General features: G+C 46.3%; 1 protein-coding gene across 9 annotated transcripts in view; it reads right to left on the bottom strand.

Moving 5' to 3' along the window:
* Nucleotides 1–26,247, bottom strand: part of LOC139374697 (type II inositol 3,4-bisphosphate 4-phosphatase-like) — a 252,978-nt gene that overhangs the window by 54,057 nt on the left and 172,674 nt on the right. For 8 of the 9 annotated variants that reach the window (XM_071115775.1, XM_071115770.1, XM_071115774.1 and 5 more), the window contains 4 exons: nt 22,065–22,179; nt 19,563–19,632; nt 14,834–14,981; nt 6,296–6,426 (listed from right to left, as the gene is read on the bottom strand). In XM_071115775.1, coding sequence (XP_070971876.1) covers nt 6,296–6,426; nt 14,834–14,981; nt 19,563–19,632; nt 22,065–22,127 — 412 coding nt within the window. In that variant the 5' untranslated portion in view covers nt 22,128–22,179. Of the gene's footprint in view, nt 1–6,295; nt 6,427–14,833; nt 14,982–19,562; nt 19,633–21,317; nt 21,406–22,064; nt 22,180–26,247 lie in introns of those variants that run through there. The other variant, XM_071115773.1, reaches the window with a different exon arrangement.

Below are 26,247 nucleotides of genomic sequence, written 5' to 3' on the forward strand. Positions count from 1 at the left end.
GCTAGCACATCTGGTCTCCAGCTGCTTACTTACAGATGTCCACACAGGCTCCAGATTATTGACTGTACATTTTTGTACAGGCCCTACACGGGATGCTAGCTAGGGTTCAAGTCTGTTTCATTCCTTTGCCATGTGTGATGGCCAAATACCCAAATTATATACGGCTATTTGTTTAATATCTATATCACCACCCTTCAAAAGCTCCTAGTTTGGCAGCCATCTTTATATTCTTGTTTCTGACGTCACATATTAATCTGTAGCATTTAGCTAAACATGCCCTATGGCCTCTCCCAGCTGTGCTAGGTTGAGCGATCTCTTACGGCTAATGCTAAAGTCTGCCAGGGGCCTTGCCATCACTTCAGCTCAGTGGGCTGCCGTCAGTCACTCTGTCAACTGTGTGCACTGGGGACGGGGGCTAATCGAGCTAGCGATCGGTGCAAGTTAGACGAATTAGCCATATCAAATTCCCATCTGTTTGCCCAGGTGGTCAGTCTGTGTGACAGGAGGGAGCCAGGATACTGACCCACACACAGCTGGCTGGCCAAAGTGGAGGGGGTTGGAGTGGAGGGGCTCTCTCACTCTGATTTAACCCTGACCTTACCAGGTAAGTTGACTGTGAACACATTCTCATTTACAGCAACGACCTGGAGAATAGCTACAGGGGAGAGGAGAGGGGATGAATGAGCCAATTGGAAGCTGGGGATGATTATGTGGCCATGATGGTATGAGGGACAGATTGGGAATTTAGCCAGGACACCGGGGTTAACACCATGGGATCTTTAGCGATCACAGAGAGACAGGACACCTGCTTAACATCCCATCCGAAAGACAGCACCTTACATAAGGCAATGTCCCCAATCACTGCCCTGGGGCATTGGGATATTTTTGGGGGGACCAAAGGAAAGAGTGCCTCTTACTGGCACTCCAACACCACTCCCAGCAGCATCTGGTCTCCCATCCAGGACCAACCCTGCTTAGCTTCAGAGGCAAGCCAGCAGTGGGATGCAGGGTCTCTCTCTGTCAGCCTGAAGACACATTATGGGATGCCTTTGGATCGCTAACTTCAGAAACGGTTGTTCAATCCACTAACGATTACAGATGGTGGCAGAAAGTACCTTATCCTTCCTGTACCAATTCATCCATGAACATAGTCAATATCGTCTTTGATTAGGGCCATTTCAACCATCTGGAGAGTTCAAAAACCTTTTCCAATGCAGTATCACACATCCTTCCAATGAAAAAGCCAATATGTAGCAGTAGTAGCAGCAACAGCATCCAATCAGGCCCGGTAGCTAGCTAGCAGCATAGACTTTAAAGAAGCTTAACAGTGGGGGGGGGGCTGGTGCTGAGGAAAGCAGAGGAACACAGCGAAAGCGTCAGCACAGCAAACAAGACTCCCAAATAACCACCGCCGGGACGGGAGGCCGGGGTTCAGATTGATGCTGGGATGGATTTGTGCATTTAACATTTTTCCTATCCTCCCTCCAATCCTCTTGTGAGGTGCAGACAGGGATAAATTTTTTGGGGTGGCTCAGGGAATTCTCTCAGAGTGTATCCGAGGATTTCCTTTCATTCAAATAGCAGGCAACTTAGAGCTCCCACAGTGGAGGAACTGGAAACACACTGGTGGTGTCTGTAGACTGTCTACAATATACAGGACTACAGTGGCTCACACACTACTTCATCCCTCAGGCGCCTCTGTAACAATACAACAAGACTATTTAGTCTAGAAGGGGGACTTTGCTCTTAGGCCGTCACCATGATTGAAGAGCGAGTGACAGACGGGTCTTCACTGTAGCTGACCGATGGCGTAGGAAGGCCAACAAACATTCACTAACGGATTTAACCAAGCTTCTAATTCGCCGGCCGGCAAACAATTGGAGTGGGAGAGATGATGAATGAATGAATTATTAGAGCATCTGAAGTATGCTGGGGTCATTCCAGCTTAATAAGTATGAATAAAAGGAAAACAATAGGAGTGGGAGAGATGATGAATGAATGAATTATTAGAGCATCTGAAGTATGCTGGGGTCATTCCAGCTTAATAAGTATGAATAAAAGGAAAACAATAGGAGTGGGAGAGATGATGAATGAATGAATTATTAGAGCATCTGAAGTATGCTGGGGTCATTCCAGCTTAATAAGTATGAATAAAAGGAAAACAATAGGAGTGGGAGAGATGATGAATGAATGAATTATTAGAGCATCTGAAGTATGCTGGGGTCATTCCAGCTTAATAAGTATGAATAAAAGGAAAACAATAGGAGTGGGAGAGATGATGAATGAATGAATTATTAGAGCATCTGAAGTATGCTGGGGTCATTCCACCTTAATAAGTATGAATAAAAGGAAAACAATAGGAGTGGGAGAGATGATGAATGAATGAATTATTAGAGCATCTGAAGTATGCTGGGGTCTTAATAAGTATGAATAAAAGGAAAACACCCGTTTTGTTTTTGAAACTGTGGAAGAGGATTTATTCACTCAAACCCCACCCCCCAGACTACAGGCACAAATCCCACAGACTACTGGCACACAACGCAGTGAGTCCATCCTCCTCAAACCCCCACAGGCTATTGGTAGACAACGCAGTGAGTCCATCCTCCTCAAACCCCCACAGGCTACTGGCACACAACGCAGTGCGTCCATCCTCCTCAAACCCCCACAGACTATTGGTACACAACGCAGTGCGTCCATCCTCCTCAAACCCTTACAGACTATTGGTACACAACGCAGTGCGTCCATCCTCCTTAAACCCCCACAGACCACTGGTACACAACGCAGTGCGTCCATCCTCCCTCCTCCTCTTCAATCTCACTTTCCCTCTCCCCCACTTTCTCACCCTCTCACTTGTAACATTGCAACTAGCCACCACATACACACCTCTTTCTCTCTCCATCTTTCTTACATCTCTCTATCCTCCCACTCCTCACCTTTCCTTTAATCACATTAGGTATCAATACTTAACCTGCTTGCTGCCTTCTCTGCCCGGCTTGTTTAGCGTTGTCTGTCACTGCGCCGACTTAATGCGGTGCTGGATTATAGGCTGCGAGGGCCGCCTCTTCTGCTGCACGGTGTCCAACGGCTAGCAGCTAACTTGATCATCACACAATGCAGCATCTGGCCATGCAGGGAGAGCTGTCATGAAGCATCTCCACCCACGCCGATTTGCCCTCTACTTACTAGATTGTGTGTGTGTGTGTGTGTGTGTGTGTGTGTGTGTGTGTGTGTGTGTGTGTGTGTGTGTGTGTGCGTGTGTGTGCGTGTGTGTGTGTGTGTGTGGCCATCGTCGCTCATCAGAGGTTCGCAGGGAAAAAACACCTTGACAAATATCTCATTATGGAATGAGAGGTGTGGGAGGAAAAATCTATCCCTCCATCAGGATACTATGGCCGCTGGGACCCAAGGAAGCTGGGATAGAGGGTCGATAGAGGGATGGGGGAGGGATAGAGTGAGAGAAAGAGAGAGAAATTGAGAGAGTTGTTATGGCTCGCGCTGTGACCCATCAAGCATTGTGTTGTGGAAGTCTATTGAATTTGGTCGAGGACAGATATAGATAATTTGATAGTGCCAAATAATATCTGTCATTTTGTGCAACAGTGGATGTATGTAGGTGGGTGTGTGTGTGTTTGTGTGTGTTTGTGTGTGTGTGTGTGTGTGTGTGTGTGTGTGTGTGTGTGTGTGTGTGTGTGTGTGTGTGTGTGTGTGTGTGTGTGTGTGTGTGTGTGTGTGTGTGATTCAGCCAAACAGTTAATTGTCTAAGTTTTGTTCTGCATCTTGTCAGTATGAATCAGCAGGATAAGCGTGTAAACCCTATCAATATCAGATGAAGCCCCCCCCCCCCCCCCCCCCCCCCCCCCCCCCCACACACACACACACACACACAGAGTAGCACTCAATCAGCTTCCCCTTGTCAACAAAATGATTATCACGTAATTCTTCATTATCCCCCTTAACCCTTGTAGAAACTTTGTTGCTATGGAAACTAATGCAGCAGAAGACAGAAACACGGGAGAGTGTGTTTTCTGCTCTCCAGGATGAAGGGAAGTCGTAAAGAAGAAACAAAGGTGACTCGAGGTGGCCATCGGTCCCCAAGGCCTCAGTCCTCACCCAGTGTCATTTTTTACCCAGGATTAAATTCTGGATCTAATCGACACGCATCAAACATTCAAACTTTAGTCAGATGAGTTCAACTTGATATGTGACATTGACTGTCTGTATGATAACATAAAATATGTTGTTCTGTTTTATATAGGGCTGAGTGCATGCTTATTAGTAACTGGAATAAGCAATTTCATAAAAGTGTAGTGTCTGGCTGCTCCTCATTATACACCAAAGACCAGCAAATATTCTTTACATCTTCAACATAGGAATCAATACAAAACCTCTGGTATGATCTCTTATACTCCCGAGTGGTGCAGCGGTCTAAGGCACTGTACCTCAGTTCAAGAGGTGTCACTATAGTACCTGGTTCGAATCCAGGCTGTGTCACATCCGGCTGTGATTCCTACCCTTACACTAAGGTAACCTGCCTAAATGACTACCGACCCGTAGCACTCACGTCTGTAGCTTTGAAAGGCTGGTCATGGCTCACACCAACACCATTATCTCAGAAACCCTAGACCCACTCCAATTTGCATACTGCCCTAATAGATCCACAGAAGATGCAATCTCTATTGCACCTCACACTGCCTGCTCCCAACTGGACAAAAGGAACACCTACTGTATGTGAGAATGCTATTAATTGACTACAGCTCAGCGTTCAACACCGTAGTACCCTCAATAAGCTAAGGACACTGTGACTAAACACCTCCCTCTGCAACTGGATCCTGGACTTCCTGACAGGCCGCCCCCAGGTGGTAAGGGTAGGTAACAACACATTTGCCACGCTGATCGTCAACATAGGGGCCCCTCAAGGATGCGTGCTCAATCCCTGTTCACTCATGACTGCACAGCCAGGCACGACTCGAACACCATCATTTGCAGATGACACAACAGTGGTAGGCCTGATCAACGACGATACAGCCTATAGGGAGGAGCTCAGAGACCTGGCTGTGTGGTGCCAGGACAACAACTTCCCCCTCAACATGATCAAGACAAAGGAGATGATTGTGGACTACAGGAAAAGCAGGACCGAGCACACCCCCATTCTCATTCGACAAAACCTATTCCCCCTCAGGAGACTGAAAAGATTTGCCATGAGTCCTCAGATCCTCAAAAGGTTCTACAGCTGCACCATCGAGAGCATCCTGACTGGTTATGTCACTTCCTGGTATGGCAACTGCTTGGCCTCCGACCGCAAGGCACTACAGAGGGTAGTGCGTACAGCTCAGTACATCACTGGGGCCAAACTTCCTGCCATCCAGGTCCTCTATACCAGAGGAAGGCCCTACAAATTGTAAAAGACTCCAGCCACCCAAGTCACAGACAGCTACCGCACGGCAAGCAGTACCGGAGCACCAAGTCTAGGACCAAGAGGCTTCTAAACAGCTTCTACCCCCAAACCATGAGACTCCTGAACATCTAATCAAATAGCTACATAGACTATTTGCATTGCCCCCCCCCCCCCTCTCTTTTTACGCCGCTGCTACATGTACATACCTTGACTAACCGGTGCCCCTGCACATTGACTCTCTACTGGTACCCCCTGTATATAGTCTCGCTATTGTTATTTTACTGCTGCGGTTTAACTATTTCTTACTTTTCTTATTCTTATTTGTATTTTTTAAACATGCATTGTTGGTTAGGGGCTTGTATGTAAGCATTTCACTGTAAGGCGAACCTGTTGTATTCGGCATGTGACTAAGTAAACTTGATTCGATGTACATTTGCAGCAGCACTAAGACAAGTCAGGGACACAATGGTAGGGATTATCTGGGCAGTGCTCGGGCCATTGATAAGTCATTGCCTCAGACTCCACCTCTTTACCAAGCAATGATAAGTACAAAGGTATCCACTGCATCCCAGTCCACTGGAGACGGAGGAACATGTGTTTGTCTTGGTGACAAGGGCGAAACGTGAAACATCGGCAATTACAGAAACGTTGGCAATGTGGTAAACAAAAACAAGAAAAGGCCAAACAAAACACAAAGACGATTCAGCAGGGGTGTTCACAGAGAGGGATTTCAGAAATGCTCGCTTCTTCCCAAGGGTACCTCTACCCTTTTAAGAGGTAGAGAGCATTATAGCATGGTATAGGGCATGAAGCAGTGTGTGTGCATAGTGTAAATATGTGTGTGCGTATAGTGACTGTGTGTGTGTCCATGCTTGCCTGTGTGCATGTAGTAAGTCTTACCAGTGATCTTATTCAGCTCAGCCAGGGTCTCCTGGTAGGCAGCTATCACCTGTCCATAACGGCCAATCACCTCCTTCCTCAGGTTGTCCCAGTGGGGAGACAGTTCCCCAAGGTCCCTCAGCTCCTGTATCCTGGAATGACAGGGGATCCACAGGGAATGTCAATGAGAGATACATGGAACGTTACGGAGTACAAGGAATTTCTCAACCGGACTCTGTCGGCTCAGTTCAATCAAACTCATATCCCACTGACACAGAAAGGGAGAGAGAAAGTAAGGAGAGCGACAGAGTAAGAACAGAGAGAGAGACAGTAAATCAATCAATACATTTTATTTGTAAAGCCCGGCCGAGCAAGCAGAGACATAAGCAGAAGCACAGTGGCCAGGAAGGAGCGCATATCCCTGTTCTGTCTTTACTGGGTAGAGATATACAGGAATGTCACTGAGAGGATACAGATCATTACAGAGTACATGCATGTATTTTGTAAATCAAGACATTCATAAAGATTGCTTTGGCAGGTTCAACACAACCACGTACAGTATTATCCAGCAAGACTGAACCTATTCTATGACCCCCTGCATCATCTAATGCTGTTGTGCTGGCTCATGGCCAATAGCACGGTTAGATTGCCTCCACTGTGACTAATGCTGTTCATTGTCTTCTGGTTTGAGTCATATGACCCGAACTGTCACAGTGGCGAGTGTATTAACAGACCGTTTAACACCTCTCTGATGCATGCAGGAACACACACACACACACACACATGCACACACACACGCACGCACACACACACACACACACACACACACACACACACACACACACACACACACACGCACGCACGCACGCACGCACGCACGCACGCACGCACGCACACACACAGATGGGCGCCTACACACAAATGCGCACACACACACACACACCATTTACCCCATCCCTGAGCCTCACTGCTTAGTCGATAGACTGATCATTATGAAACAAATCCCACCCTCAGGCTAGAAGCCATTTTGTCCACTTATCCACTTGTTTACCAACATCACCCCTTCTTCTCTTCTCCCAGTCAGAGACATCCTACCACCCAGATCCCATTAACCAAGAATAAACCCCTCTATCTAGCCCTCTTCTCTAGTTTGTCGGTGTCGATCGCCACGGCAACCGGATTCATCTCATAGAGAGGCGTGCGTGTGAGGTGTGTAGCCGGAGGGCCAAAATACCCCTACATGTTGCCATTAGGGGCCCGAGGTAAACTGAGGTCATTGCCGAGGAAATAACCACCCGTTGCCGGAGGCGTCCAAGCTGATACCCAGGCCACCGCCTTAGCCGGCTAGGTCGTAGTTACCATCTGAATGGCTGTGATCCGACGTGATATGAGACACGGTGCCTGTACTAACCACTGTAAAGAAGGTCTTGATCTCAATGATACGTAGGGGGTTTGATGGGCTATTTGCTTTAATAGAGATGTGTTATTCTTGACAACGGATCCAATGTTTCTCAGACTACAGACAGTGTGGTGCTGCTAATCAGACTCACTAAAATGTCAATTAGCCACTATAAGAATATATTATCAGACTGATTGATCTATTCTAATTGCAAACATATCATCGATCGAAATGTTCGCATGATGTGTTTTTGTGAGAGATTAAGGGACATTTGCAAACATATCAAATCATCTACAGTGCCTTGCGAAAGTATTCGGCCCCCTTGAACTTTGCGACCTTTTGCCACATTTCAGGCTTCAAACATAAAGATATAAAACTGTATTTTTTTGTGAAGAATCAACAACAAGTGGGACACAATCATGAAGTGGAACGACATTTATTGGATATTTCAAACGTTTTTAACAAATCAAAAACTGAAAAATTGGGCGTGCAAAATTATTCAGCCCCTTTACTTTCAGTGCAGCAAACTCTCTCCAGAAGTTCAGTGAGGATCTCTGAATGATCCAATGTTGACCTAAATGACTAATGATGATAAATACAATCCACCTGTGTGTAATCAAGTCTCCGTATAAATGCACCTGCACTGTGATAGTCTCAGAGGTCCGTTAAAAGCGCAGAGAGCATCATGAAGAACAAGGAACACACCAGGCAGGTCCGAGATACTGTTGTGAAGAAGTTTAAAGCCGGATTTGGATACAAAAAGATTTCCCAAGCTTTAAACATCCCAAGGAGCACTGTGCAAGCGATAATATTGAAATGGAAGGAGTATCAGACCACTGCAAATCTACCAAGACCTGGCCGTCCCTCTAAACTTTCAGCTCATACAAGGAGAAGACTGATCAGAGATGCAGCCAAGAGGCCCATGATCACTCTGGATGAACTGCAGAGATCTACAGCTGAGGTGGGAGACTCTGTCCATAGGACAACAATCAGTCGTATATTGCACAAATCTGGTCTTTATGGAAGAGTGGCAAGAAGAAAGCCATTTCTTAAAGATATCCATAAAAAGTGTTGGTTAAAGTTTGCCACAAGCCACCTGGGAGACACACCAAACATGTGGAAGAAGGTGCTCTGGTCAGATGAAACCAAAATTGAACTGTTTGGCAACAATGCAAAACGTTATGTTTGGCGTAAAAGCAACACAGCTGAACACACCATCCCCACTGTCAAACATGGTGGTGGCAGCATCATGGTTTGGGCCTGCTTTTCTTCAGCAGGGACAGGGAAGATGGTTAAAATTGATGGGAAGATGGATGGAGCCAAATACAGGACCATTCTGGAAGAAAACCTGATGGAGTCTGCAAAAGACCTGAGACTGGGACGGAGATTTGTCTTCCAACAAGACAATGATCCAAAACATAAAGCAAAATCTACAATGGAATGGTTCAAAAATAAACATATCCAGGTGTTAGAATGGCCAAGTCAAAGTCCAGACCTGAATCCAATCGAGAATCTGTGGAAAGAACTGAAAACTGCTGTTCACAAATGCTCTCCATCCAACCTCACTGAGCTCGAGCTGTTTTGCAAGGAATGGGAAAAAATCCAGTAAACTGGAAAATATTGTTCATACAAATGTTCCTTACAAAAGACTTAAAACTGAAGCAATTTCAGTTCAGTCTCTCGATGTGCAAAACTGATAGAGACATACCCCAAGCGACTTACAGCTGTAATCGCAGCAAAAGGTGGCACTACAAAGTATTAACTTAAGGGGGCTGAATAATTTTGCACGCCCAATTTTTCAGTTTTTGATTTGTTAAAAAAGTTTGAAATATCCAATAAATGTCGTTCCACTTCATGATTGTGTCCCACTTGTTGTTGATTCTTCACAAAAAAATACAGTTTTATATCTTTATGTTTGAAGCCTGAAATGTGGCAAAAGGTCGCAAAGTTCAAGGGGGCCGAATACTTTCGCAAGGCACTGTATCACCACCCTCCACCCTCTCGCCTCACGAAACCCAATTGACAATGGCACAGAAGTAAACTTAGCCAGATAGATAGTGCCATGCTGCCCAAGTGCAGTTCTTTCTCCTTGACCCCCCTTTCCACCTTAAAGTGTACCCTCTCTCTACGGTAGTTAACATGAGTAGTGCTATCTGGGGTCCTTGGGACGTCCCTACCCTAAACCATAGCCCTAACCATTTTAAATTTCAACTTCAATAGGGTAGGGACATCCCAAGGATCCCGGAGAGTAAGGACCTACTGTAAATAAGCTCCGTGGCAGACCTAGTGGTGGAACACATTGCTCTGTGACCAAGACGCTGTGCGGCTATGCTCCACAGGTGAGTTGTGGGTAACGGCCATAGGGAGCATTGATTCAACATCATGGGAGAGAGTTAAAGGGATAGTTCCATGATTTTACATATTTATGTATTTGTTTCCTTATTAGTATTTCTTGACAGTGGCTAGCTCAACAAAACCAGCGTGGATTGCAGTCCTTGTCCATAGACTGATTTCAAGTAACAAAACAAATATCTAAACATGTAAAATACCGTAACTACCCCATTCATTTTAATTACCATAAGTAATAGGGACTTATCTAGTCAAACCAGGTGGGCTTCCGACTTTTCGCTTCCAGAATATTCCGTAAAAAGAGAACTTCAGTATCTTATTCCGGTATCTCATTAAGAGCTAAGATCAGCCACCCTTAATTGTGTGGAGATTTCCTCAGAGAACAATGATGAGTTCCCATGTAAAGTTCCCGACTCAAAGCCTTCCCGTGTAGCTTTAACACTTTCAACCAGAAGATTAGCATCTTTGTAAATTAGTCAGCGCACAAAAGGCACCCGATTTCTTTTTAAAACAGGACAAAAATATTCTCCAGTATCAGTTTGGGGTAGAAGAGGGAGAAAAAAATGATTATTTCTCTTTGTTCTGTATGGTAATCCGACACCACTGCTGACAGAGATAATGATATTGGCCCTCTCGCAGAGTAGGAGATGGGGACGTTCAGATAGGTGTCATTTCGTGGGGGTTGGCGTAGTGAGGTTTAAAGTAGACCCACTCCATGAGGCCTCGATGCTCCAATCAAACATATTGTTCTAACCCAGCCATCCACTTGGGTTTGGAGAGGGCTCTAATGCTCATGAGAGAATGCAGTGTGTGTGTGTGTGTGTGTGTGTGTGTGTGTGTGTGTGTGTGTGTGTGTGTGTGTGTGTGTGTGTGTGTGTGTGTGTGTGTGTGTGCGTGCGTGCGTGCGTGCGTGCGTGCGTGCGTGCGTGCGTGTGTGTGTGATGCTCTCTCTATGATGCCGTCTGATTCCAGCGCTATAGCCACTTTGTCAAACACCATACCCATGCTCTTCAGCAGATTGCAGCCATTCAGTGTAATCCATATTCTTCTGTCTAAACCACTGTTATTTGTGTATCAAGAGGCGTCAGCCCCAGCCCAGACTGGTTATTTTGATGCTGGGCAGACAGCGGTGGTTGGGGGTCAGTGGGTGAACAACAGTGTGTGTGCCGGGGGGTAGGGGGAGACTGAGTCACAAGCCTTAAGAGGGACAATGAATAGGGAAGATGAAGGAGGGAGGGAGATGTGGTAGAAAGCTATAGATAGTACACTGCATAATGAAACTCTGACCTTGCGGGGGGGGGGGGGGCAGAGAAACTGCGTTACGCCAGTGAGATAGAGAGAGGGGAAGAGAGAGATAGACGGGGGGAGGGGTGACAATGAGTCACAGGCCTTAAGAGGGACACTGAGTAGGGAAGATGAAGGAGAGAGAGAAAGAGTGAGAGAGACAAATGCAGGGAAGATTGACATGAGCGAGAGACTGAGACTTGAAGAACAAGACACAGTAGGGAATGAGGGCAAAAGTAGACAGAGGCCTCAGACAGACAAGCAGAAGAAAGAAAATGGGAGAGAGAGAGAGAGAGAGAGAGAGAGAGAGAGAGAGAGAGAGAGAGAGAGAGAGAGAGACAGAGAGAGAGAGAGAGAGAGAGAGAGAGAGAGACAGAGAGAGAGAGAGATGTTCAAACTGACTTGGACAGATGAGGGGTACAGAATACATTTTCCAAAGAGCAAAGACCTGTCATGTGAGAGACTTTATTTCATGCTGTGTTATAGTGGTCTGTTCAATTTAATCACCAAGAGCTTTGGGCCTGGGGTCAATATAACCTGCGTGAGACGACTCACAAACAGAAGCCTCCTTCTTTACATCCCAACCTGCCTCCTTTACTGTAGACGTTCAAGTACATAGAGAACTATAGCCTACTGATTTCCATATACTGTGCTTTACTGAAATGTAGTGTAGAGAGGCCGTAGTATCAACCACCAACCAAAGGCAGACCGCTGTGACACTCTTTAGTTCACAGGAGCAGAAGATGATCAGCTCACTTCCTCCTTGTTGAATGGGGAAGGAGTGTAGGCGTAGCTCGGAATTCATGAAACAATCAGATCAATTCATTAAAGAAAAGGATAAATATTATTTAACGCCCACACACACAGTCACTCACACACACAGTCACTCACACACACAGTCACACACACACACACAGACAGTCACTCACACACACAGTCACTCACACACACACTCACACACACACAGACAGTCACTCACACACACACTCACACACACACAGACAGTCACTCACACACACACAGACAGTCACTCACACACACACAGACAGTCACTCACACACAAAGAGCCATACAAGAGCTATACACCCACACACAAGGACAAAGATTAAACAGGCATGTTGATAAGGTTGGAACATGGCTGTCAACATCAAAGGGAACGAGGGATGAAGAGAGGAGAAAAAGAGATGCCACTATTAGCATAAAGTGATGCCGGGGAAGGAGACTATGCCACTTCACAGCGTGTGTGTGTGTGTGTGTGTGTGTATGTGTGTGTGTGTGTGTGTCACTTCACAGCCTTAAAAGGCGTATCTTAATCATTAAAAGGGTAAAGCCTGATTGAGTTTTTACACAGAACTAAGAGTTAGCTAGAACGCCTGAAATCGTTTAAAGAGGATTACAAACAAGCTCTTAAACTCCCTATCTACCTGGTAGTGAATAATAGATATACATTGATGTGTGTGGGTAAATAAACTCAACAATGTACTTGTGTTTTTGAACATGTGTCATACACACCCATTGTAAAGTGGCAGAGCGAGATCGTTTTCTGAATAGTCCTTAGTTGCTATAGCCATAATTTACAAATGAACGATATGTAACCATTGATTCCTGAACAAGAGAACATCTAAATGCCTCATGAGCTTAGTTCAACTGTCGTACACCATCAGAACCCCAAATATAAGCTTGTTTTACTTGAATGTTTGTAACCAATGCAAACATAAACAAACGCTGTACAGCCTCAAAACACTCTCATGTTTATGGTCAGTCCCTGCCTCCAAAATATGGAGGGTCAGTCCTTGCATCCATAGCTCCGTCTATGAATGTAAGAGTCGTTAATTTCTCCATCCCGTAGCTATTTACCTAAACAGAGGTGGGGTGAAGGCTTTGTTATGCTTTCAATGAAGGACTCTAGCTTTAAAGTATTGTTCTACTCAGACTGCAAGTATCAAGAGAGGTTAGAGTCTAGAGGCAATAGACCAGATAATAACAAGGCTTAAATAATAGCTTTTAAGGGCGGGAACTGGAGGGAAACCTTGGTCTGAGAATGTTCTAATCTAGAACTTGAGAGAAACCTTGGTCTGAGAATGTTCTAATTTGGAATTTGAGAGAAACCTTGGTCAGAGAATGTTCTAATCTAGTTTAATGACTTGGGATTCCAAACTAGTGGGCCGATGGGGACACTCCATGTGTTCCAAATGGAAGCCTATCCTTTAAAGTGCACTACTTTTGACCAGGGCTCGTAGGGCACTATGAAAGGAATAGGGAGTCATTTGGGATACTGCCGCTGACCATGAGATCGACCGCTTGGGACTATATGACGGGCGGGGGATTATGAGGGATTGCTAGGGAACGGCGGGCGTGTTGAGGAACGATCTGTCCTGACAGACGCTCATAGGGCCCCTGAGGGAAGAGAACACTGAGATCCTCTTACCCATCACAGTGGCTTCTCTCTTATAAACTGATTAGGATAATCTATTCACTGGCAGGATCTTAACCTTTCCTTTATTGAGTACAATGGCAAAACTGGACCTGCCAAGGGAGGGTTAACTGACGGTTAATGAGGGTTAACTGTGGTTAAAGAAGGGACATTAAACTCCCAAATCTAATTTTGTCAGATGTTTCCAGATGTCAAAATCATCAGACTACTATTGAGGTATGAAAACATCTGACAAACTTGAATGTCTGTTGAGTATAATGTCCCATTAACACTGCACTAGGAACATTCTGGGGGATTCAAACGTCATCTGGAATCATTTTGGTTACAATACACATCCCTTTTTCCTCATCATCTTGTGGCCACTTTGACCACTAATTAGCTGACAAGATCAAGAGCAGAGTCAATTAGCGACACAGTACCTTCATCTTCCTCAAAGCCACTCTCAGCTCGATAAAGCTCCAGGACTTTGTTCAGAACAACGCAGTGTTGGGGGGAGTTGGTGTGTGTGTTTATCTCTCTCTTGCTCTCTCTCTCTCTCTCTCTCTCTCTCTCTCTGTGTCCCTCTCTGCATGTGTGTGTGTGTGTGCAAACGTCTGTGTGCCTGTATGCACGTGTACATCTGTGTGTGTGTGTGTTGCTGGTTGACTAGTGTGCAGGCGTACAACAATCCCCTTTTGAAGTGTTAAACAGACCTGAATAATTCAATCCTCTCTAAGTATAGCTCTTGAACAACCATTTACATCTCTGAAATAGGCCTGTTAATGTAGGCAGGCCCAGAGCTATAGTGCCCCTATTCAAATGAATGCAATGTACCTCCTAGTGGTTAGATTTAGGCTTAGAGTAAGGCTGTTACAATAGATCTTAGGTCTGTGCTCTCCCTATGTACTGATCCGAGGTCAGTGTTGATGTCTACCTCCAGTGGTTAAATTTGGTCTTACCTGATCCTCAATCAGCTGCTGTTTATTTCTCACAAATCACTGTGCTTATAAAGACAAGTCATTATCCCATATGAAATACTGTTCCAAGGTCAGGTTTTGCTTTGTCCCTCCCAGTGGTTCAGTAAAGGCTCAACTGATCCTAGATGGGTTCTTACCTCCTCATGTCTTCCTGGATGTAGAGGTGGAGGAGCTGTCTGGGGATGCTGAAGGACAGAGTACACTCCTCCATCTGCTCTCTCACCAGCATCCATTTACTATCCACCGTCTGGAACTTGTAGACCTTACAAACCGGGTTCTTAAATACTGGGAGAGAGGGAGGAGGTGGAGGGTGACAGGGAGAGGGGGAAGGGAGAAGGAGGGTAGAGAGAGATAGAGAGAGAGAGAGGCGGGGGGAGACAGAGGGTGAGAGGGAGGAGGTGGAGAGAGAAAGAGAGACATACAGTATCAACCATCACAACATACTGAAAATGATCACATACACCTTCAAATACATTTCTAAGTTTCACAAACATCAACCAGACGATGTGGTTTGGTTCTAAACAAACTTTGATACCGAGGAAAAACCCAAAGACAAAACTCTAACCCTTCAAAAAACGTATTTTCATGTGGCCTGTGTTGCAAATCCCATAATCAATAACAGTGTCTGCGATAGATAAGATTGCTGCTTGCCTCATCTTCCAAGAGCTGCATCTCTCTCTTTCTATCGCTCTTTCCACATCTCTCTCTCCAAGACTTAGAAAATGAAGAATATAAGAGATCTCAGGTCAGCCCATTAAATGATTCTTTCATTATTAAACAATTCCTTCATTGGATTTGATTCCCATTTGAATTGTTTGTTTATGATAGAGCAGTGAAGGAAAGGGAAGATGGTTGACTCCCCAAACTTTGCCTCACCATCTTCTCCTATTAAACCCCATTCAAATTAAACCCTTACACTCCTCTTCCTATTTCTTCCTAGAGTGGCTATTAGCAGCAATCACGCGGCAACCAAAAAACAGCTTTAATACTCTTATCAGTGTGCTGGCAGTCGCTGGGTGAGAAAGCCGGAAAAATCCGTACGCCTCAAACAGCTATTCGCAGTTCGCTGCCGTTGCTTCTTCTCTTAGAGGCCACGCTAGCGTTCTGGAAGGAAGTCACTCAATAGTAATAAGCTGTAGCGCTCCGATAGTAGTAGAAGAGAATTCACCATTGAAGACGGAGGCTTCAAGATGTGTAATGCTACCAAAAAAGCTACACGGCACCGAGGGTTGGGAATCACAAGTGTGACCCAAGCACTTATTCCTCCCTTTTAAAAAATAAAATCACTTCCCCTCTTCCTTGTGAAGCTGCAACCAACCAACTAACAGGGGTAATGTCAGTCCAACTCCTGGAGGAGAGGAGGAGAGGGGAGGGGAGAGGAAGGGGCGGAGAGGAGAGGAGGAGAGGAGGGGAGGGGTGAGGAAGGGAAGGAGAGGAGAGGAGGAGATGAGAGGAGGGGAGGGGAGGGGAGAGGAAGGGGAGGGGAGGAGATGAGAGGAGAGGAGAGGAGAGGAAGGAGAGGAGAGGTAGGGAGAGGAGGGGAGGAGAGGGGAGAGGAAGGGAGAGGAGGGGAGGAAAGGGGAGATGAAGGGGGAGGAGGGGAGGAGAGAGGTAGGGAGAGGAGAGGAGGAGGGAGGAGGGGAGAGAAAAGGGGAGAGGAGAGGAGGGAGGAGGAGGGGAGAGAAAAGGGGAGAAGACAGGAAGGGGGAGGAGGGGAGAGAAAAGGGGAGAGGAGAGGAAGGGGGAGGAGGGGAGAGGAGAGGGGAGAGGAGGGGGAGGAGGGGAGAGAAAAGGGGAGAGGAGAGGAGGGGGGAGGAGGGGAGAGGAGAGGAGAGGGGAGAGGAGAGGGGAGAGGAGAGGAGGGGGAGGAGGGGAGGGGAGAGAAAAGGGGAGAGAAAAGGGGAGAGGAGAGGAGGGGAGAGGAGGGGAGAGAAAAGGGGAGAGGAGAGGAGGGAGAGGAGGGGAGAGAAAAGGGGAGAGGAGGGGAGAGGAGGGGAGAGAAAAGGGGAGAGGAGAGGAGGGGAGAGGAGGGGAGAGAAAAGGGGAGAGGAGAGGAGGGGGGAGGAAGGGAGAGAAAAGGGGAGAGGAGAGGAGGGGAGAGGAGGGGAGAGAAAAGGGGAGAGGAGGGGAGAGAAAAGGGGAGAGGAAGGGAGATAAAAGGGGAGAGGAGGGGAGAGAAAAAGGGAGAGGGGAGAGAAAAGGGGAGAGGAGGGGAGGAGAGGCCCCGTTACCATATGCACCCATTTGCCATCCATTTACTGTCCAAGGTGCGAATTCAATACAGAGACTGGCCCTCTCTCCGTCATCCCTTTTCAATGTCAGGGCCTTATTCTGAGCACTTTGTCCTGGGTATTCAGAGTCCCATCTCCCATACAGAAGGCAACAGAGCGTTGGAGAATGTAGTGACAAACTTATGATGTTCGGGCACAACGAGGGGCGGTGTGGCAGTGGAGAGACCTTCTAATTGGCAAATAATGTGTCAGAGGTGACTTTTACTAGAGGCACTGGGGTGGGAAGTAATGTGGTGTTCAGTTCAGTGTCAAGGACAGTCAGAGAGGTAGGAATCAGGCCCCTGGAAGGTTGGCTAGGACAAACTAGAGCCAAGCCCATCCACCATAGTTCCTGGAACCAGGCTAGAGAGGACCATGTGAAAAAGATGATATCTGATCTGGTAGAGTATGGCTGAGGTCGGCAATCAACACAATAGTGAGAAAAGTGAAAAATAAGAAAGGGTTCAACTCCCACACCAGTAGAAATCGACTTTTTCACAACTTTCATTAGCTGGCTAAGGTTAGCTTAGCATGCTAGCTAATTACACTGACAGCTGTCAGTCAGTGGCCTATTTGTTGTCATTTCTCTGCTACACCTGGAAATCACCACAACGTTCCCACCCCCAATTCCTGAATATGTGTTAGCAGCCTGTGTCAGTCTTCGAGGTGGAGCCTAAAACGAGGATTTTCTTTCTAGGACAGGAATTACTCGAAATAGGTGCGGAAACTTCCTCTTTATCACTATATTATATTAATGATTACATCAAATGAAAAAGTACAGCTATGATTTGAAATGGAGAGGTTGATCTTGGATTATTAAATGACACTGTTGCTGCTGCTGTGTGGAGAGGGACAGGATTCTAGAGGGCATTTCAAAGAGTACGTCAGAGTTAAAAAGAGAGGGAGAGGTGAGAGGGACAGATTGAGAGCGAGATGAAGGGATGACTGGTACTTCCTCCTTGCAGCGGACATGGTCGAAGGAGCAGATGAACCTCTGACCTCCCCCCGCCGCCACGCTAATCTGAAGGCCAATCAGATTGCTCCTTCCTCCTCTCCCCACACCTCTTAAGGAAATTACTTCTTCCCCGGGCGTCGTCCCCCCCCTCCTGTGTGTGTGTATTGTGTGTGTGTTTGTGTGCATGTGTGTGTGCATCCTTCTCCGCTTTCCCCGCTCTGAAAGGGAATACAAGTGAATGGCTAAATTGCATTAGTCAATCTCTCTAAGTCTGCGGGGAGCGTGTTATAGTGATGGGACGCAGCTGTGCCACCCGCCTTCCTGCAACCCACCCCGCGCAGGAAGGCGGGTGGCACAGCCCCCTGGTGCCTGCCTCTCGCTAGCTAATTGCGACAGATAGTGACAATGACGACGGGTATAGAGAACAGAGCTGTAAGGAAAGTCATGCCAACACACGCTGAGGACGGAAATAGAGACAGAGAAAAAGACGAAGATAAGACTTTCTAGAAAGTACCGGGATACGATAATGAGGAAGGGAAAGAAAACAAGAAAGCATAGAAGAAGAGGAGGATGGAGTTGGAGACTCAGAAGGGTTTCTTTTCCCCTCTGGAGAGGAACGAGTGATGAGAAAAGGGAAAGAAGGGCTTTATATTCCCAACACCGCAGGGAGCAGTGACCTTCTCAAGTCTCTCCTTCTCCTCCTCCCTCTTTCCCTCTCTCTTTTTTCTCACTCCTGGTGTTTCTGCTCGATTCTCCCCGCTCCCAGTGATCGAGTAACAAGCGAAGTGTGTTGCGCCATTCGGGGGCTTCTCCCTTAATTGGTATCACAGGATCGACGTGGCGCCGCTTCCGCTGGTCTGCCTCTCCAGCCAGTCCACACAGAACAGATACAGAACCAGGACTGGAGCAGCCAAGGGAGGCAGGCGGACTTTCACCTTGTCTGGGGATATAATTACCTGCTTTAAAGGGGCACTTCACCATTTTATATAAAAAAAATTGTACATCATATTAGTCCTGTCCTGCACCCATACCAGTGTCTAGATGTTTGAAAAAGGCATTTTCTGGGAGTTTATATATGCTGTAGATAATGAATTAAAGGTTGGCCAAGTCTCACACCTTTTCCACTGTCAACTGGCTCTCCCTCCCTTTACTTACTTAAACCAAGGCTTCCCGTTTTAATCTGAGAATGAATAATATGAGTTTTTTTCATCAAAATGGGTAGCCCCATTGAGACTTCAAATCTCTTTGGCGGGAGAAGGTTAGTCAAGGGCGGCGCACTTTCCAATGAGAAAACCAAGAAGTATACGGGGGTTAACTTAATGGATCACTTGATTACACTATGTCAATTTCAAGCTGCTTTTGGGGGTAACACTAGGTCATGGTAATTACAGGGGTGTAATAGGTTTTTTTAAGGGAAAATGCCCCAAAAAACTTTAGATAAATCTTTTCAGTAATAAACTAATTTCACTAGGAGAGATTGGGGTGATTGGTTAGACAGGGGGAGGAAGGGGGATCAAATTAGAGGGGATAAAATTAGCCTTAAAGCTCATCCCACTGATTACAGGGTTGCCATGACGATGGACGTCAGCAGTTAAATTATAGGTGTTTAAAGGTAGAAGGAACAAGCGTAGTCGAACTTACCAGCACCCGTCAGGGGGCTATTATCTTTGTCGTTCTGGGTTCCCTGTGATGACTCACAAACTAAGGTGCACTGTGGAAAGAAGAGAGAGAGAGAGAGAGAGAGAAAGAGAGATGTTTGATGTTTACATGTACATGTCAAATCTCTACCATCAAACACACACATATGAATGTACATTGAACTCTGCTTTTCTCTGAGCAGCGGGGCGGCCACGTCTAGCTTGACATGTTGTTGGTTCAGCATGTCTTGCTCTTTAAATACATTTTAATTTAGCTCAGTGTTTTTTGGGACATCAGTAGGTAAATGACAGGTGAAGCTAAACACACACAGACACAGACACAGACACAGACAGACAGACAGACAGACAGACAGACAGACAGACAGACAGGCAGACAGACAGACAGACAGACAGACAGACAGACAGACAGACCAACCCTCCGTCATTCAAGAACGCTCCATGTGTTTGTCACCGTCCCCTTTGATAATGAGTATCTTCCCATCACAGCTGCTAAATGTCCCTTTATGATGATGCGTGCGGGATAAGACATCAAAGTGCCAGTGACAACCAACAGTTTTCAGGCCTCTCTGTCAGTGGCATCGAGGCTGACAAACCATCAGATATACACTTTAGCAGGTATCAGCTACTGATAGAGACCGTGTGTGACTGCATGAAGCGAACAGAGACCGTGTGTGACTGCGTGAAGCGAATAGAGGCCGTGTGTGACTGCATGACGCGAACAGAGACCGTGTGTGACTGCATGAAGCGAACAGAGACCGTGTGTGACTACATGAAGCGAACAGAGACCGTGTGTGACTGCGTGAGAGCGAAGTGTTGGCAGTACAGGTGCAACGCTGAGCCATCTGAGAGGGACGCAGCGTGAGACCGCGACTGTTGCTGGGAGCAGCACAGTTGTATCGTGAATTCAAGTTGTATTAAACTCTTCTTACAGTTTTAACTGAAAAAACAATACAAAAATTGCTGTGTAAACAAGAGAAATTGTCCACCCACACTACACCATCAAAAGAGAGCAGGACACAGAGGTAGCCAGCCATGTTAGAGCCCCAGTCAATTATATAAGACTGCTCTCTGTGACTGACTTACCCACAGTGGTAAAACACGCATGCACGCACACACACACACAGAGAGAGCGCAAAGGTAATTTTGCTGCAATGAGGAGAAGCGTCAACAGACTACAGTTAGACTGGGTCAGGGAACACCCTATGCTACGAGGTTATGTTATCTCCTCTCAGAAATACATCCTTTCTACAGTACACAGATCCATTTTGACTGCCTCCCCGTACATGCACAACTACCAGCCAGGTCACACCAGATCAACTTCAGTATTCCACATTTGTCCAGGACCCCAGGATGTCGGGAGATGCCTTCAATACCATCCACTAGGGGCAGTGTGAATGGCTATTACCATCAAGTAGGTTCGCGGCATGCTAGGGCTTTGTGGATGGGGATAGAGAATTTTAAACCGTGCACATTGGTTCAGAGGATCGCGGGTTCAAGCCCAGTATCGCGGGTTCAAGCCCAGCACTGGGCAGTCATTTTTTTTCTGTTTAACACTATACTAAACCTTAACCAGTCGGAATTAATGCCTAAACCTAAACAAACGATGAAAACTGAAGTCAGACCGTGACATCTTGTTGCAAGTACAGTGCTTCTATGCTACACATATTATTATATTTTAGACTAAATTAAATATCCCCATTGGGTGTAATAACTAGTCAAATGAAGGAAAAGTACATACATAAACTATGTTTTTGGTGTGAAAACACCCCATTGGGAGGACGTTTGAGCACTCTTCAGGTACCTGGCGATCTCAGAAGAAGACATCATCTCTCTCTCTCTCTCTTTCTCTTCCTTTCTCTCTCTCTCTCTTATTCCTGTGTTTCTCAGATGGTGCAGAGAAGCATGTCGTGGTGGATCAGCATAGTTGATTGTAGGTGGGATGGTCTCACAAGGGAGATGCCATTTATTCAGACGAGGTGAGACTTGTAGGAAGGCTATAAGGCCATGGGGTTTAGCCGACTATCCCACACAAATAGAAGAAGGATGTATGACGCTCCCTCTCTCTAATTCTCTAATGCTCTTTGTGCACATAATCACACACAGCATTCAGGCTGTCTGAGCCAATGGCTTCTCTGGCTTGCCCTCTCTCTCTCCCCCACACACACGCAAACGCCGTATGCACACACACATGATAAACATATGCAGTATCTAAGAGTCCCTATCCCACTCTCGCCCTCTCGTCACACTCTACCCCCCCCCCCCCCCACACACACACATGATAAACATATGCAGTATCTAAGAGTCCCTATCACACTCTCGCCCTCTCATCACACTCTACCCCCCCCCCCCCCCCCCCCCCCCGTAAGGGCTTGATGAATCTTATTGGGCCACTTGAGCAGTGACAGACTAATCCTGCAAGCATTAGTGCTAGCCGAGACATCTGGAGGGGAACGACTCTCATACAAACACACACACACGTCCTCACCTTCTGGGCCTGCTGCACATCGGCCGTGATGTGATCCATGTCCCCCTCCTCCATCTCCCCCATGTTCACACGGCTCACCAACACTGTCCCCACCGCCAACACACCATCAGAAGACCTGGGGGAGAGTGGACAGAGTGTCAACTATGGGAACGAGAGAGAAAAGAGGGCAGAAGCGAGAGTGAAAATAGAGGTGTAGATGGAGCAGCCAATGGGACAGAGAACAGAGGTGTAGATGGAGCAGCCAATGGGACAGAGAAGAGATGTAGCTGGAGCAGCCAATGGGACAGAGAAGAGGTGTAGCTGGAGCAGCCAATGGGACAGAGAAGAGGTGTAGCTGGAGCAGCCAATGGGACAGAGAAGAGGTGTAGCTGGAGCAGCCAATGGGACAGAGAAGAGGTGTAGCTGGAGCAGCCAATGGGACAGAGAATAGAGGTGTAGATGGAGCAGCCAATGGGACAGAGAATAGAGGTGTAGATGGAGCAGCCAATGGGACAGAGAATAGAGGTGTAGATGCAGCAGCCAATGGGACAGAGAATAGAGGTGTAGATGGAGCAGCCAATGGGACAGAGAATAGAGGTGTAGATGGAGTAAATAAGAGAGGAACAGACAATGAGAGGTCAAGAGAGACTGTAGGCTGGAGTTTCTCAAGAAATGTTTGTTGCAGTTGCAAGTGACATCATCTGAATCAACTTTGCTGATACAGGAAGCAACTGAAACACCATTGAAATGGCATGCAACAATGTGGTTTGAAAATTCTAAACCAATGGCATCTGTTGCGTTACATTGTGATTCAATAAGCTATACAAATAAAAAGAGTTGCACACTACATATATAAACTCCCAGTCATTTATTGGGTGACTCACCTCATTGTGATTTTCACAAATAATTTGTTTATCGAACCTTTTCGTTAATGATTTAGAAAAAAATGCTGTCTATACAATGTAGCTAGCCAAATTGAAATTGCCAGCACTGTTCTAGCTGGCTAGCTAGCTATCGACTAACTAACCAACAACTAACCAGCAACTAACTAAGCTTAGGCTAGCAACTAACTAAGCTTAGGCTAGCTAGTTCAAACATGGTCTGGGTTTACTTAAAAAAATGAAATGTATTGACAGCCAAACCACATACATAAACCTTTACTAGCCATGATGCCAATATCTATTTATACAGCTTCCGTTTAACTAACTATGTCGCTTCTATCAACCTTGATGGCGGTTCCGGCAGCAACAGGCAGCGTGAGCGACAGCTGTGTTGACATGACAACTGGGTCGGAGTTCTGGGTCGAATGGATCACGCGACAAAAGCATTCGTTTTGATTGAGTTGCTTGCAACGAGTTTCATAAAAGTTTAAACGTTTGCAACTGATCTGGATGCCACCAAGTTGCAGATGAATTGCTTATCAGTTGCTGGGGGTGTTGCATGAAGCAATCTAAAAAGCAGCATAGCTGCGTCCAAGTTGCTTCGTGTAACCCCAGCACATTGTGGTCAAGTCATTGTTCTCCCTCCTTCAGTGACAGATACAGAACAGATACCACCGTTCTCATATTAGGGAGCCCCAATTACTTTTCTAACCATGATCTGATGGGGAATCCTTTGCCAGCAGTAGTTCGTCACACACACACAGGCACTCGCACACGCGCACACACACACTTAAATGAACAATTCTACCTGGGTATTAGGCTAGCAGCATGTGATCTAATCCCCCAGTCAGATTGATCTAGCGCTAATGGGCCTGGTCCCTCTCCCAGTGGACAATGAAGGGCTATCATGATCACAGCCAAAGCCTGGGGTGCGAGAGGGAGAGAGAGAGCGAGGGGGGAGGAGAGGGGGATGACACCCTGGGGAGAGAAGGAGGGGGATGGTGAGGGATGGAGAGGGAGAAGAGAGTGATCTGGAGAGGTACTCTGGGCCTGGAGAGAGAAAGAAGGGGATGCTACCCCGTGGAGAGGAAGGGAGGGATAGTGAGTTGAAGGACGGAGAGGGAGAAGAGACTGATCTGAAGAGGGACTCGGGGAACTGCAGCAGTGGCGTTCTCGCTCAGAGACTCATTTACACACGGCGGTCCCTTGCTACACAGAGAGGATATAAGTCTGTTGATGGATCCCAGGACCCATGCCAGACATCTGCTTCAGTGTTTATCTTTCTTGGTACCCCCACCCCCCACCCCAACCCACCTCCTCTCCCACTCATCCCCCTCTCCACCACACAGAGAACATTCTGGAAAGTCACCCTGACTTTGAGTAAACATGGTCAGCCCAGATCGAGCCGCTCGTTCCCTAGGCTTATATTGGAAAAAATGACATGAGCATGTCGTTGTTTTTAACACCTGTTGCACAGCTAGCAGACCACCACCGTTACTGCAACGGAGCTACAGTGGCCCACCTAGGTACACTTTCCAGATTGCTTGATTCCCTTACCATAATGAAACATTGCACTTAAACAGTGTAGGCTTTAAAGTCCTACTCCTAATACTCCATGCAAGGCTGTAAACTCCTGCTCCAGTCTCATTTGCAGATCATTCATCATGTGATAGACTTCACAAAAGGCACATCTCAATAGGTGGTCCAGGTATCCTCTTTTGTTCTCTATGGCTCCTCAAGAAAGGGGAGAGGCTGATGACAACACATCTCCCCATCAGACCAGCTCCTTGAAGTTTGCAACTGTGTCTAAAAACAACACTATTTTGCTCAAACATTTTTTTTTGCCTTTTAGTGTGTGTACTTCACTGTATGTATATTTGGGATATCGCTTTCCAACAGTAAAAGTAAAACAAATAGCTGGAGAAGGTCTTTAAGGTAATTGATTTATGTGTGGGGGCGATGGGAGATGATGTCATAGTTGTACAGACTGTAGCTTGCACACGGATGGGGGGTGATATGTCATATACTTGGCATCTTTAAAATACCACGCTTTCACAGTTTTTCTGACATCAGTTTGTGTGTGTGTGTGTGTGTGTGTTTGTGTGTGTGTGTGTGTCTGTGTGTGTGTGTGTGTGTGTGATAATTACCATTATAGCTTAAAGGCAGGTTAAGGAGAGGTTGGTTCAAATCAAGCGAGCGCGCGAACAGAAGTTGCCTTCCTGACAAGTTGGTTGTACCGAGCAGCGCAGCTACAATCTATCTGTTAGAACTGTGATTGACCTCAAATGACCTTTGTAGCTGCCTGCTGCGGAGCGCTGCCGGAAAAAGAAGATGGACAGTAAATAAGCTCCTCTCCTCCATCCTCCCACGATTTCTCCACCTCCTCTTCCTCGGTTCTGGAGTTGGCATTGAACAGCATCTACAGATTGCTCTGCCCGCCTGTGATCTCCCCGCTCAACTGTCCTCATCTACTAATTGGCCCAGAGTTCACTTTTTGTGACAGTGCTTAAATCAGAGCAGCTTCGTTAAAGATTCGTTAAATGATGTGCTTAAAGGGACACTTGGATGCCGTTTGTAAAGTAAACACTGGTATGAACGTGCATTGGTTCTGGAGATGATGAATATGAGGGGAAAAAACTGGTGAGGTATGTCTTTAAAGTGCCTGTCGCATATTTGGAATTGTTCACAAAACAATTAGTTATTAAGGACGTTATTATTGCATTTTTAAGGGTGATTTATTTTGCAACCCTTCGTCAGTTTGCAAACATGTCTCAAAGTGACACAAATCTGTACTAATTACTCATACTAGTCTGGGTGATGAAATGCAAGTCACTCAATTTAGTCCTTCAACTTTATTCCATCAATGTGTGCTTTATTTTGAATGTATTAACCTAGAAGTGCTTTAAATATGTGTCCTATCGTGTGGTGTTTCGGTTTATTTCTTATTTCCTTATTTGAGCGACTTCCTTTACTTGGTTAATCTCCTTTTCAGTGTTTGTCTAGCTGTGTGTTAGTCAGGGACCTGAGTCATAACCCCACACCTGAGGAGAGGAGCACTGTTCAGAAGATTCAAGCCAGCAATGGAAGAGGACAGGTGACACAGGCCGTGCTCAGCCACAGTGTCTGGGGAGAGGGGACCGGATGAGTGTGACCAAGCTGTGCGCACAGAAACATCAGCCCACAGAGAGAAACACAAGATTGAACTTCACTCAATTGTCTAGAGCAGTGGACACCAACCGGTCGAACGCTATCAACTGGTCGATCTTCAAGACATTCCTAGTCGATCGCCAAACATTTCTGTAAAAAACCCAATGATAAAGCCT

The sequence above is a fragment of the Oncorhynchus clarkii genome, chromosome 19, assembly GCF_045791955.1.
Source record: "Oncorhynchus clarkii lewisi isolate Uvic-CL-2024 chromosome 19, UVic_Ocla_1.0, whole genome shotgun sequence".
Taxonomy (NCBI): Eukaryota; Metazoa; Chordata; class Actinopteri; order Salmoniformes; family Salmonidae; genus Oncorhynchus; species Oncorhynchus clarkii.